Source organism: Poecile atricapillus, chromosome 26 (genome assembly GCF_030490865.1).
Source record: "Poecile atricapillus isolate bPoeAtr1 chromosome 26, bPoeAtr1.hap1, whole genome shotgun sequence".
NCBI classification, from domain to species: Eukaryota; Metazoa; Chordata; class Aves; order Passeriformes; family Paridae; genus Poecile; species Poecile atricapillus.
Window position 1 is genome coordinate 2,040,693 of NC_081274.1, and position 12,751 is coordinate 2,053,443.

Genomic DNA, 12,751 nt, shown 5'->3' on the forward strand with positions numbered 1-12,751 from the left:
AGTCGTGATATTAAGGGCTAAAATCCTTGAAACTTACCTGCAGAAAGTAAAACAATGTTCTTGTGTAATAAGACAAGAATGTAAACTGTGTGTGTTAACCAATAGTAGCTCACTCTGCCTGCAAACCCTGTAGAACCCTATAAAAGTGTGCTGATAATAGAAATAAACTGGCGTTCACAATTACTTCTGTGAAGACTGGTGAATTGCTCGGGGGTTCTTCAATAATTAGTGAGTCCAAAGAAGGTTTCAGAGGGTCCTGGGCGGAGCTTGAGGTGTCTGTGAAAGGTTTTGGGGGTCCTGACCTCTGTAGACCCCCCAGGGACGCTGTCGAATGCTGCCCACAGCAAGATGCTGACAGGGATTGGAGTCTCCATGTTGGGCTTTGTCTTCCTGGCACTGGGGCTCAGCTTCTTCCTGTGCAGGAAGGTGAGGGGGGGTCCCGGGGGTGGTGTCCTCCCCCCACAGAGCGTGTGTGCTCCCCTCGGGACCTCCAAGCCCGGTGTCACCCCCTTTTCTCTGCCCACAGAGCTCCTGAGGCAAAAGGTTCTGAAGGACTGAAAGTCAACAATTCCCACTGTCATTCTGTATCCTGTTGGATTTTCATTCCCCTGATTTCATCCAGGTGCCCACAGGGAGCCAGGAAGATGTGGAGCCTCCCAGCCAGGTGTCTTCCCAACACGGATCACCAGGACCACGGATCACCAGGGCTCTGCCCAACGGGGGTCACTGGGGATCATCCAACGCCGATCCTCCCATGGGGGATGGAGCTGGAGCAGCGCACGAAGCTCTTCCCGCACTCGGGGCACTCGCAGGGCTTCCCTTACTGGTGCCTCCGTTGGTGTTGGGTCAAGTTAGATCTCTGTGAGAAGCTCTTCCCACACTGGGGACACTCGTAGGGCCTCTCCCCAGTGTGGATGCGCCGGTGGACCGTGAGGTGGCCGTTCTGCTTGAAGCCCTTCCCGCAGTCGGGGCAGCGGAAGGGCCTCTCCTCTGTGTGAATCCGCTCATGTAGGAGGACATGGGAGCTGGTCTGAAACCTCTTCCCACACTCGGGACACTCGTAGGGCCTCTCCCCAGTGTGGATGCGCTGGTGTTTTCTCAGGTAGGAGCTCCACCCAAAGCTCTTCCCACATTCCAAGCAGGTGTAGGGCCGTTCCCCAGTGTGGATCACCTGGTGTCTCATCAGGTAAGATGTGCTGGTGAAGCTCTTCCCACATTTCCCACACTCGTAGGGCTTTTCCCCAGTGTGGATCACCTGGTGCCGGAGCAGCTCAGAGCTCCACCTGAAGCCCTTCCCACATTCCAGGCACTTGTGGGGCTTCTCCCCCAGCTCTGAGCTCCGGCTGGATCTCTGGCCGTGTTCCTGGCACTGGGGGGAACTTTCCTCCTCGCAGCTCCCTGGATTGGGTTTGCAGCCCCTCATTGTTCGGCATGTCCAGGGCTTTTCCTCCTCCTCCTCCATCTGGACACAGTTTGGGAAGGAAAATCCTGGCTGGGGAGAAAAAAAACAACAGGAGAGCGCCTTGGGCTGGGGGTTCCTCCTTCTCCAAGTTCATCTCAGAAAATCACTGGGCATCTTGTATCTGGAAGAATCTCCAGAACACCAAGATTCAGCCCAAACACCCTCCAAACATCAAAACAGATCAAAAACTAATCAAACAAGATTCAGTAAAAATCCCCTCCAAAATAGAAATGTTCAGCCCTCACAAGAAACCAAAGCACCAACATTCAGCCCAATAAAGCTCAGAAACTCCAAGATTCAGCCCCGTGAAAATCGTCCATCTCCCTGCCCGGGCACTCGCTGCATGGGGGGGTGAGGGGGGCAATGAGGCCGGGCCGGAGCAGGGGGTGCCTGAGAGAGGCCCCGAGCCCGGGGGAAGCCCCTGCAGAGCCATGGAAGTGGCTCCTGGCCGGACTCGGGGATCCCCCTGGCGATCCCCGCTGGAGCAGCCTGGTCCTGAGGGACTCTGGCCCCTGGCAGGGACCCCAGGCTGCAGCAGGACAAGGATTCCTGTCCCTCAGGGGGAGGCACTGACATGACCTGACTGTGACCCCCATCCCTGTGCCTCTGGGCGGGGAGGGGGACGGAGAGGGGCACAAAGTTAAGCCCGGGAAGGAGGGACAGCTGGGGGAAAGATGGATTCCCGTAGGAATTAAATTGCTTCTCGTTTTCTTGTTCTGACATGTTTGATAATAAATTCAATTAATTTCCCCAAGTCATGTGTGCTGTGCCCGTGACCAAGGATTGAACTGTCCCCACCCTCATCCCGACCCCCGAGCCTTTCCTTGTGTGTTCTGCTCCCCGCCCGGGACAGGAAGGAGAGTCACAGAGTTTTGGCCTCGCTCCGGCATAGCCCTGCTCCATCCCGGACTCACCCCCAGCTCGCAGCGCCCTCAGCTCCCGGGCACCCCGAGCTCCCGGCGCTTCAGCGCAGCGGCGCTTCCTTGGCCTCCTGCCCGGGCCGGGCCCAGCGCCGGGGCCGCTCCTCAGCCCAGGCTAACGAGAAATGGCGGAGCTCAGCCCAAGGCAGGCGAGTCCGTGCCGTGTGCAGAGCCCGCCGCTGGCTGCGATTGGCTGCTTCTGCCGTCACTCGTGGCTCTGGCGCGCGCTGATTGGGCAGAGCGGGGACAAGCCCGGCCCCGCTGGCGCCCCCAGGGCGGCCGTGGGGCAGGAGAGCCGCCATTGCCGGAGCGTCTGTGCGGGCCCGGCAGCGGCGGCAGCAGCGGCCGGAGCCCGGTGAGGCGGCGGCGGAGCTCGGAGGCGGCCCCGGCCATCGCAGGTGGGAGCCGCGCTCGGTTCTGCGGGGGCTCGGGGCTCGCTGCGGGCCCGGGAGGGGGCGGCAGGGGGCTGTGGCGGGTGGCTTGTGCCGTGGCCGGCCCGTGTTGGCCGTGGGCTGAGGGCGCTGCGGGAGCGGCTGCCCGCGGTCTCCTTGCCGCTGGGGCCTCGGCAGGAGGCGGTGGCGGAGCAGCGCTGGCTCGTCCCGCTTCGTGTCGGGAGGCCGGAGGTGGCTGCGCTGTGCCCGGGGCTGGGCGGGAAAATTCCCGGCGCCAGAGGTTTGTGTGGCCCAAGGAGCCAGAGGAGTGGTGTGCGAGTGACTTTATTGCTGCCCAAAGGGAGAGGCCATGGGGCATTTGCCGTGCGCTCTCTCCGGTTGTTGGAGGACGCGGCCTCGTTTTTGTCCTGATTTTCCCGGCCGCATGTCCCTGTCCCTTTGCCCAACACTGGCGGAGGTGCTTGGAAGGTTCAGCCTTCCCGATCCGCCTGCTGCATGTCCTTTTTGTATAACACCCGATATTCCTGGCTCTGTGAAGTGTTTGTTCTTCTGGAAGTTCAGGAATGTGTCGGGACTTGGTCTGAGCAGCAGTCCTTGTCAATTAGTAACATTTTCTGAAACTGGTGATTTCTCCCACTGCTTCCTTATGTGCAAGTCCCTGGCCCCATCTCCAAGCAGATTCACTCATTGCCTGTGTTTTCTCTTCCTGGGTGTTCTTTGGTTTTGGGATTGCTCTCAGTGCCCTCATTCTCTGTCCTTTTGTAGCCGTTTGTGGCTCAGGAGGCCTGGCTGCCACCTGCATCCCCTTGCTCAGCTGCTGAATGAGCTGCACTCAGCAAGGTGTGGTGCATGGTAAAAAGATGAGAGTTGCTGTAGCACATGAGAGGAGAAACAGCATTTGTTTAACCCATGGTCTGTGAGGGAAGCACAAAACCGTGTCCCATTCCTATCCTTTCCACGTTTGGACAAGTAGATGAGCTGCTTTTTTATTTCCTTTTTAATCTGTTTTACTACTTTTCCATTGCTGTCTATTTGCCAAGAGTAGTTTGAGTTACTTAACTTTTCCACAAACTCTGCCTCGATTTTCTGCTAAAAGATAATGTGATCCCATCCCATGGTGAAATGTTGTGTTCCTCATCTGACTGGATTGGTTGGGGGGAAGGTCAGGAGCTGGAGCTGTCTGGTTGGTTATTATTTCAATGACATCCTGTAATCTAATTATCGCATTGAAATGATAAATGGTTTCTCTGGTACCTGATATGAATTCATCAGGGTTCCTGGGGTCTGGTCCATGGTATTGCAGGATTTGTTCTGGTGATCGTTCGTCTTTTCCCCATTTTTGGGTGCTCCCTCCGGATATGCGAAATAAAAAGAGCTCTATAACTCGCAGAGTAGTTATAAGAGTGGGTATGAATTTATTCAGCGCTGAGGTGGATGGGGGATATCTCCTCTGAAAAGCATGCACACCTTTGTGATTTGGTTTTCTCTTTTTATCTTTTACAGACTAGGTTTACAAGATACGCCTAGTACATATTCATTTTTTAACTGCTTGTCCTCACTTCATATTACAATTAACTCCATGCCTCTTTCATTCCTCTGGCCACCTTTTGGAACTTTAAATCTGTTCTTTCCGGCTTAGGGTCTGAAGAATCTCCTTTATCTTGTGGTGCCTTTGTCTTTGCATCTTGTTTGTGTATTCCAGCTCCTTATCTTACCTTGCAGTCTGACTCTTTTCTTGTTCTTGTGGATCAGCGTGTCAGGGTATGGTTTTTGTCAAACCCCCCTTTTAGTCAAGCATTTCTTTGTGTTTATTTCCTAATTTTTAATTTCTGTTTCACTCCAGCCACACCTCCATCAATTGTCAGTTTTTCTCATATTAAATCATCACATTCTTGGAATTCCCAACTGATTTCTCTGAACTTGTGGTGGCAAATAAAGCACAGTGGATTTATTTATGGTACACCCTATATAATATAGACAGAGACAGCACATGTTGGAGTGGGGACAGGGATGATTCCCCCCAATTTGTTTTAGTGAAGTTTTCACAACATTCTCCATTTTCTGTTTTCCTTTGCAGCTTAACCAGTTTCTGCTGCAGAGTCAGATATCCTCACAATGGGCTCTGCCTTTAGCTGTGCAAATTCCATCTGTGCAAGCAGGCAGAGCTTGGGCTGAGGGGCAGAGGGAATCATTCCAATTCCTCCTGCAGGCAGGAAGCCCTTGGGCAATTGTGCAGGCTTTGTCCCATCAGTGTTAATTTGCATTTCTAAAGCTCCTCTCCTGGTTGCCTGGAACAAAGCTTCTCTTCCAGGGCAGACATCCCCTGACTCACAGGTGGCCCCCACAGAATCTGCTTTTGTTTTGTTTTTTTTTTTTAACAATATTTTATTAACTGTTTATGTGTTAAAGTGCCAACTTTAAAGCTCTTCTATTTTTCAAAGTGCAGCTTAAAGGTGAACATAAGATAACCCATACCATCATTTTGTCATGACTAAGAGTCACGTAGAAATATAAAACAAAAATGAGAAAGCAATCAAGTGTTTTCTTTTTATTCTCCTATGGCTAAAAACTGATTCTCACACCACTGGCCCAAACAGAAGCGACAATATAGAAGTAAAATTACTATGGAACTTTATTCTAACAGTGTAATCCTTTCATTGAAACTGTAAAAAGTAAAAACTCTCCACAATGTCTTTAGAGAAATAAGGTGTTACTTGATTCTGGCCAGAATGTGCAACAGGAATAATTTCATGCACACTTAGGCTGGGTGTGCAGAGAAAATCATTCCATGACACATGAATTTGACTAGATTTTTCTAAATTTATACAGTCTGACCCCATAGAAATCCATTGGTTTAATGTTCATTGGTTTGAAGGTGTGGAGTTGTTAGGATTTGGTTTCCTGTTGCAGCCGGATTTCTGTGCCTGTGATGTGAATTAGGTGGGCACTCCTGGATTTCCTGCTCAGCCTTTTCCAGACCAGGTGTCTCCAGCTGTGCCTGGGGCAGTGTCTGGGGGAGATGTTGGTTGATGTTTGCTGCTGGGTGTGGATGTTTTGATGGTTGTTATCTGGGGGAGAATCTTTTGGGCTATTCCCAGTCTGTTGTAAATTTCATCTCTACTGAGTGCTGGAACATCCCTTAAAAAAAACCCTTTAAAATTCCTTTCCCCAAGGCAAAGGCAAACCAAGTCCATTTAGAGAAATAAGATTTTAAGTGATTTTAAAGTTGGTCTATTTTGGCAGCAGCTAATCCCAGGCAGGGCAGAGTGTGAGTGGAATTGAGAGGCAGAGTGGAATTGTCCCGGTGCCTTCCCCAGCAGCTGTGGCGAGGGCAGGCACAGAAAGGGCTGAAGCTGCAAGAGTGAGAGCAAGGATTGTCCCGCAGTGGCTGGAGATGGCAAAGGAGGGTGGCCAGGCCGAGGATTTGAGCAGAGGATCTGTGGGCAGGCCCAGGGGCTTCCCCCGCTGGGGAGCCCTGGCTGCTGCTGCGTTGCCTTCAGTGCAGGCTAAGGGGTGGCCTGTTTAATATTCCCTTCCAATTCAGATTTCTGAGTCTGCAAGAGCCATGGCTGGGGAATCAATCATTTTATTTTTTTCATTTTGTTAAATTTTGTTCTCTTTCTTATGTCCACTCCGTAAAATTGAGGCTATCTGGGGCTCAACAAGTCGTACAATGTTCTGGCTGGAAAAGAGAATCCTCAATTCAGCTCCTGCAGTTCCCTGTTAATCCTAAGAATTGCTGCAGGTCCTTTTTAGTCCTGGGTTACAATATTTCTGAGATTCCCTGGACCATTTATGGGTCAATAAAACACAAAGCTTCAGTCAAAAAATGTCCCAAGTATTTAACCATTTTCTCCACTATTTTCATTTTTTCCCAGGTACTCAAAGCTGCTTTTTAACCTGAAAATGAAGCCATTTCACAGAGGCTTCCTCTACCTCTTCTTCTTCTGTGAGCAGGGCACCTGGTTCAGGATGGTGTAAGGATCTGAGAGTGTGAGGTGCCTCGGTTTCATCATCTCATTTCTTCTTCTTGGGTCCTGCAGCATTCTGTGGATTCCATTGGATTTCTTGTTTGGCAGGATAGGAGCATTCTAGGGAGACATCCCTGGCTCCCCAAGCCGTGCCTTGAGCAGGACTCCCACACAGGCTGTGAGCCCTTCCTTCCCTCCCTTGGAACAGGGGATTGCTTTTCGACACCTCTTGTCCTGGTTGCTTGAGGGAAATTTGGAGAGGCTCCATATCTAATTTTGCCCATTTCCCTGGGGCTGCCCACACTTCTGGGTTCACTTCAGCCTGGGCGCTGCCAGACATTTGACAGAGGTACAACAGAACCAGCCTCTGTATCAACTTATGCAACATTAATTTGCATTCCCCATTTAGCCATCAAATCCCTTCCCAGTAAATTACAATCACAATTGTGAGCAAATCAAAATTCCTGCATTTTAAACCCATCCCCCACATCTGCTAATAGTGGCTGAATAAAACACAGCCACTCATCTTTCACATTTAGTGCTTTAACAGTTAAAATATTCCCTAACAATTTACTCCCCTTAGGTGTAAGATTGTGAGTGGATGGAGAGGCCCCTGTGTCCATCAGGAAAGGTCTCCTCTGGATCCAGAGCCACCCTGAATGTTCCCAAGGGCTGCAGTGTGGTGGGTCCCTGGTGGAATGGGAGCTGTGAGACCGCTAAGAATCTGTGTCCATCAAGGGCTGGACTTGCTGGTGCTGAGGGTGCTCCTGTCTGTGCTTGCAGTGTCCTTGTGCCCTGCAGCTGGAAGGCTGATTCCTTGCCAGGGGCTGTTTGGGTGGGCTGTCCCCTGGCCAGGAGGGCAATGCCTGTGCCAGGTGCTTGTGGCCGAGGGTGTCCCCTGGGTGCTGGGGCCCCCTTGGGCCCTGGGCTTGATCCCTCAGGGGCTGTAGGAAGTGTGCCATGGCCTTTGCCTTCAGCTTGGCCTTTTGCTCATCCCTTGCTGCATTCAGCTGCTGAGCCTTTGTGAGCAAGTGCTGCAGGGGCTTCTTGTGGCCCTGCTGCAGCCCCCCTCAGTGCCTGTGGGTGCTCATCGTGTGGCAGCTGCTGAGCTTTCTGCAAAATCCTTCCTTTCTCCAGAGACCCAGCACAAAATGCTTAAAAGATGATCTGGATCCTTGCAGGTCTAATCCCCATTTCTGAGCTGTTCCTTCCTGGTGCTGGCTGTGCTGAGGCTCCCCTCCCCAGCCCGTATCCCAGAGCCGGTCCCTGTCCTGCCGCAGTGTCCAAAGGCGGCCCCCCCGGCGGGCAGGGCCGGCAGCTCCACGGGGCCGGGCAGCGGCCGGGGCGTCCCGCAGCCTCCTGGGGGCCGGGGGCCACTGCCGGCCCTGCCCGGGGGGTGCTGGGGTCAGGCAGCGCCCGGCGCTGAGCCCCGGCTGCCCCACAGCCCCGGCCCGGCCCCACAGCTCCCCACAGGCCCCCAGCCCGTGCTCCCGGTGCCGCAGCTCTGCGCCCGCTCCTGCCGCTCCCAGCTCAGAGAAACCCCCTGAAATCCTGACCTCCTCGTTTTCCTCTTCCTGGAATCTGGAGGTACAGAGGATCAGGATCAGCTGGTGTGGTGGTTTTAGCAGTAGCTAAAAATCACTAGAATACTTATCCATTTCTTGTTGTGAATTGTGGATTAGGCAAAACAGGCTTAAAACTTAAACGGATTAAAGAAATTTTATTACTCAAACTACAAAAATAAGAAACCAGAATAAAACTTACAGACACCTTTTCTTCCCATCTCACCTTTTTCCTTGCCCGACTGACAGCATAGAGACAAAATCTGGTGGTTAAAGCAGTCCCAGCTATACAATGGTCATTTCATCAGTCTTTGTAGAGTGAGTTCTCTCTTGTCATTCCATGGAGAGTTTTCCACAAGAAAAACAGTTTCTTGTGGCTTTTCCTTTCTCTTGATTGGCAGCTGCCCGGAAAAAACTCTGCCATCATTCTCTTCCCATTTCACACCACTCAGAGGTGCGTTCATGGGCCATGAACTCAAGGAGTATTATTTTAAGGATGAGTTATTCAAAGGCAAAGGTTCTCTTCATCTCTCCCTGTGATCATCTCTGGGAACAGAGGTTTTCTCTTTTTCTTCCTGGGTGCCCAAGTATCTCCATCAACTCTCACTTTTCATTCTCTGTTCCAGCATCTCATGGGATCACAGCTACTCTCCCATCTGCTTAGCTCATCAGTGGATACCTTTGCTCAGAGTTCATGGTTTGAATAGTTCATTCCACCTTATACTCTTTTCATGAATTAAAGGAGTTATTCAGAAACATTGTTCATCTCCATGGCCTCACCAAAAGAGTATTTTAGCTTATTAAAGCATGTCCTCATTCTCCTTCCATCTGAGGCTTGATTCCTTCCTTCACTGACTTGGATGATTTATGTTGTCTCTTTACATGATGATCACTCTCCCTTTCCTCTCTCTGGAAAAGGATTAAATCTGCAGGTCTCATCTGGGTAGTGAAGTGGTTTAAATCTGGCCCAAGTCTTGTGGATGCTCACGGGCACAGGCTGGGGCTGTTTTCGATGGGTGATTTTTCAGTGGCTGTGCTGGGGGAGGGTGGCCAGCATCTCAGCACGCTGCAGGCCGATGGCTTCCCCTGCCCGTACTCGGCAGTTTCTGGTGAAATCCAGCGGCAGCAGAAATTTCAGCTGAGCCAGGGACCGGCCTGGCCCGGCAGCGCTGCTGTTCAGGGCTCGGCGGGCTTCCCGAGGGGCTCAGCCACTCTGGGAAAGGGCTCCTGCCAGTCTCCATCCCCTTCCTGGGAGCTGCTGGGCTCTGGCCCCACGCCCCCACCCCGAGGCCGTACAGGCTGTGGGGAAAGCGGGGAGGGGGGGGCCCGGCTGCACCAGAGCTCTGTTATGTTTTAAAGCCAGAAACACAAAAGACCCAAAAGCTCCTGGCTTTAGGTTTAAAAGGTGGTATTCACAAAGGTAATCTCACTTTTCAGTGGTCAAAAATACTGTCAGAACTGGCCAGCTATTGGCCAGGTCTCAGGCAGAGAAGAAACTCCCAGCAACCTCCCTCAGAGCCATCGTATTCGTGGATGTTTCTGACTTTTTTTCTTAAATGCCAACCCATCAGAGCTGGCAAATTTGGAGGATGAGACCCTTCTGAAAAACATTTCCAATGCTCAGTATTTTTCTCTACCCCCTCTTTTCTATCATCCCTTTTCTTACCCCATGGATTGCTCCTGCTGCTTCTTGCCTTAAGCACATTCCTGCACACTCCCCTTCAGCCAATCCCTTCCCAGCACACCAACACCATCCATCCCCTCTTGTCTAAATCCCTTCTGGACTTCCCTTATTGTCCCCCCTTGCCGCGGCGGTGTCGATGACAGGGGTGCCACGACTACCCTGAAGAAGCCATCCTGAAAAGGACTGCCCAGGGGAACAGGCACGTCCTCTGCCCGGTGAGTGATCTCAGCTCAGCGGCAGCGTGCAGGCGACGCGGAGAGAGAGACTAGAGAGCTGTATGGCATTCCATGGAGAACCAGCCTTTATTATAGCAGGGCCCTCAGTGAAGGGAGCCAGTGACAGCAGCTGCCTGAACTGGGGACAACCAGGGTATTTATAGAGGAGGAGAGGGGCGGGGGAAACTGGGATACATGTATCGGGGTGGATTGATAGGGAGGGAAACCAATGGGGTGTAACAAATTAACATGCTCAACTCTAGGGCCTCTGGGAGTGACACTTTTTCTCTGCATGACATAGAAGTGTCTTGCCTAGGGAGAAGCTCTCCAGGGGAGGGCCAAGATTTCTGAACTGGCTGGTTCCCCAGTCTCCACACCCCCTGGGTGTTCATGTCCTTAATTCCCTGTGGGAGAATGTGCAAACAACCTCCACATGCTCCCAAGAGACCCTTGAGAGATATTTTGGGGTCATTATCCCTTTCTCCAGGATGCCCCTCTGGCATTCCATTTTCTCCCCACATTGGTCCTACCTGGAGACCGCCTGTGCCCCCCCCAGGCCCCAGCGCCCCCCTTGAGGGGAATTTGGGGAGGTGGGAGGGGGGAGCGCCAAGGCCGGGCCCCCCCGCGCTGTGGTGGCGGGAGCGGCTGCAGTGGGGAGCGAGTGCGGGCGGAAGCGGCCGAGAGCCCAGCGCTGCCCCAGGCCGAGCTGGCCCAGCTCCATCCGTGCCCCTGCGGTGGGATGCTGTGGGACTGGGGGGGAAGAGGGAGCCGGCAGTGGGTGCTGGGCCTGGGGGCTGGAGGAGAAGGGAAGGAGAAGCAGGGCTGAAGAACAAAATGGTCAAAATATGTACCTGGGGTTGTGCATAAGGTGGAGGCGGAGTGTGAGGTGTAGAGTAGGGCCACAGGATGAGGAGGAGTAGGAAGAGGAAGCAACACAAAGTTCCTCCCTGTATCTGTAGCTGCCCCAGCCCCAGTAGCATTTCTCCCTCCTGATAAATGCAGCAGGTGACTGGGGAGGGGCATCCACGATTTTTATGGGGCTGAATCTTGGTGTTTCTGAGCTTTATTGGGCTAAATGTTGGTGCTTTGGTTTCTTGTGAGGGCTGAACCTTTCTATTCTGCAGGGGTTTTTGGCTGAATCTTGTGCCACAAGATTGCTCTTGTGCCACAAGGTGCTCCTTGTGGGCACCTGGATGAAATCACGGGAATGAAAATCCAACAGGATACAGAATGACAATGGGAATTGTTGACTTGTTTGATTAGCTATGGATCTGTTGTGATGTTTGGAGGATGTTTGGGCCGAATCTTTGTGTCCTGGAGGTTATTATAGACACAAGATGCCCAATGAATTTCTGAGATGAACTTGGGCAAGGAGGAAACCCCAGTCCAAGGCGCTCTCCTGTTGTTTTTTTTCCCCCCCAACCAGGATTTTACGTTCCCAAACTGTGTTGAGATGGAAGAGAAGAAAAAGGCCCAGAGATCCCACACGAAGAGGGGCTGCAAACCCAGTCCAGGGAGCTCTGAGGAGGAAAGATCCCCCCAGTGCCAGGAACACGGCCAGAGATCCAGCCGGAGCTCAGAGCTGGGGGAGAAGCCCCACAAGTGCTTGGAATGTGGGAAGGGTTTCAGGTGGAGCTCCAGGCTGATCCAGCACCAGGTGATTCATACCGGGGAAAAGCCCTACGAGTGTGGGGAATGTGGGAAGAGCTTCAGCTGGAGCTCCGACTTTTGGAAACACCAGACGATCCACACTGGGGAAAAGCCCTATGAGTGTGGGAAGTGTGGGAAGAGCTTCAGAGGTATCTCTGACCTGATGAGACACCAGGTGATCCACACAGGGGAACGGCCCTACACCTGCTTGGAATGTGGGAAGAGCTTTGGGTGGAGCTCCTACCTGAGGGCACACCAGCTCATCCACACTGGGGAGAGGCCCTACGAGTGTCCTGAGTGTGGGAAGAGGTTTCAGACCAGCTCCCATGTCCTCAAACATGAGCGGATTCACACAGAGGAGAGGCCCTTCCGCTGCCCCGACTGCGGGAAGGGCTTCAAGCACAACTCCCACCTCACCGTCCACCGGCGCATCCACAGTGGGGAGAGGCCCTACGAGTGTCCCCAGTGTGGGAAGAGCTTCTCCACCAGCTCAGCCTTGACCCGACACCAACGGAGGCACCAGTAAGGGAAGCCCTGCGAGTGTCCCGAGTGCAGGAAGAGCTTCGTGCGCTGCTCCAGCTCCATCCCCCATGGGAGGATCGGCGTTGGATGATCCCCAGTGACCCCCGTTGGGCAGAGCCCTGGTGATCCGTGCTCCTGGTGATCCGTGTTGGGAAGACACCTGGCTGGGAGGCTCCACATCTTCCTGGCTCCCTGTGGGCACCTGGATGAAAGCAGGGGAATGAAAATCCAACAGGATACAGAATGACAATGGGAAGTGTTGACTTTCAATCCTTCAGAACATTTTGCCTCAGGAGCTGTGTGGGCAGAGAAAAGGGGGTGACACCGGACATTGGGGCCCAGAGGGGAGCACACACGCTCTGTGGGGGGGGAG

General features: G+C 52.9%; 1 protein-coding gene and 1 pseudogene across 1 annotated transcript; one reads left to right on the forward strand and one right to left on the reverse strand.

The window, feature by feature from the left end:
• The window catches only part of LOC131588506 (zinc finger protein 850-like), a 398,523-nt pseudogene that overhangs the window by 25,688 nt on the left and 360,084 nt on the right, over nt 1-12,751 (forward strand).
• On the reverse strand, nt 460-1,576 carry LOC131588444 (zinc finger protein 70-like). Its single transcript, XM_058857318.1, has 2 exons — nt 1,570-1,576; nt 460-1,368 (listed from the first exon to the last, which is right to left on the reverse strand). The coding sequence occupies exons 1-2, from the start codon at nt 1,574-1,576 to the stop codon at nt 821-823; spliced, it is 555 nt and encodes a 184-aa protein (XP_058713301.1). The 3' UTR covers nt 460-820.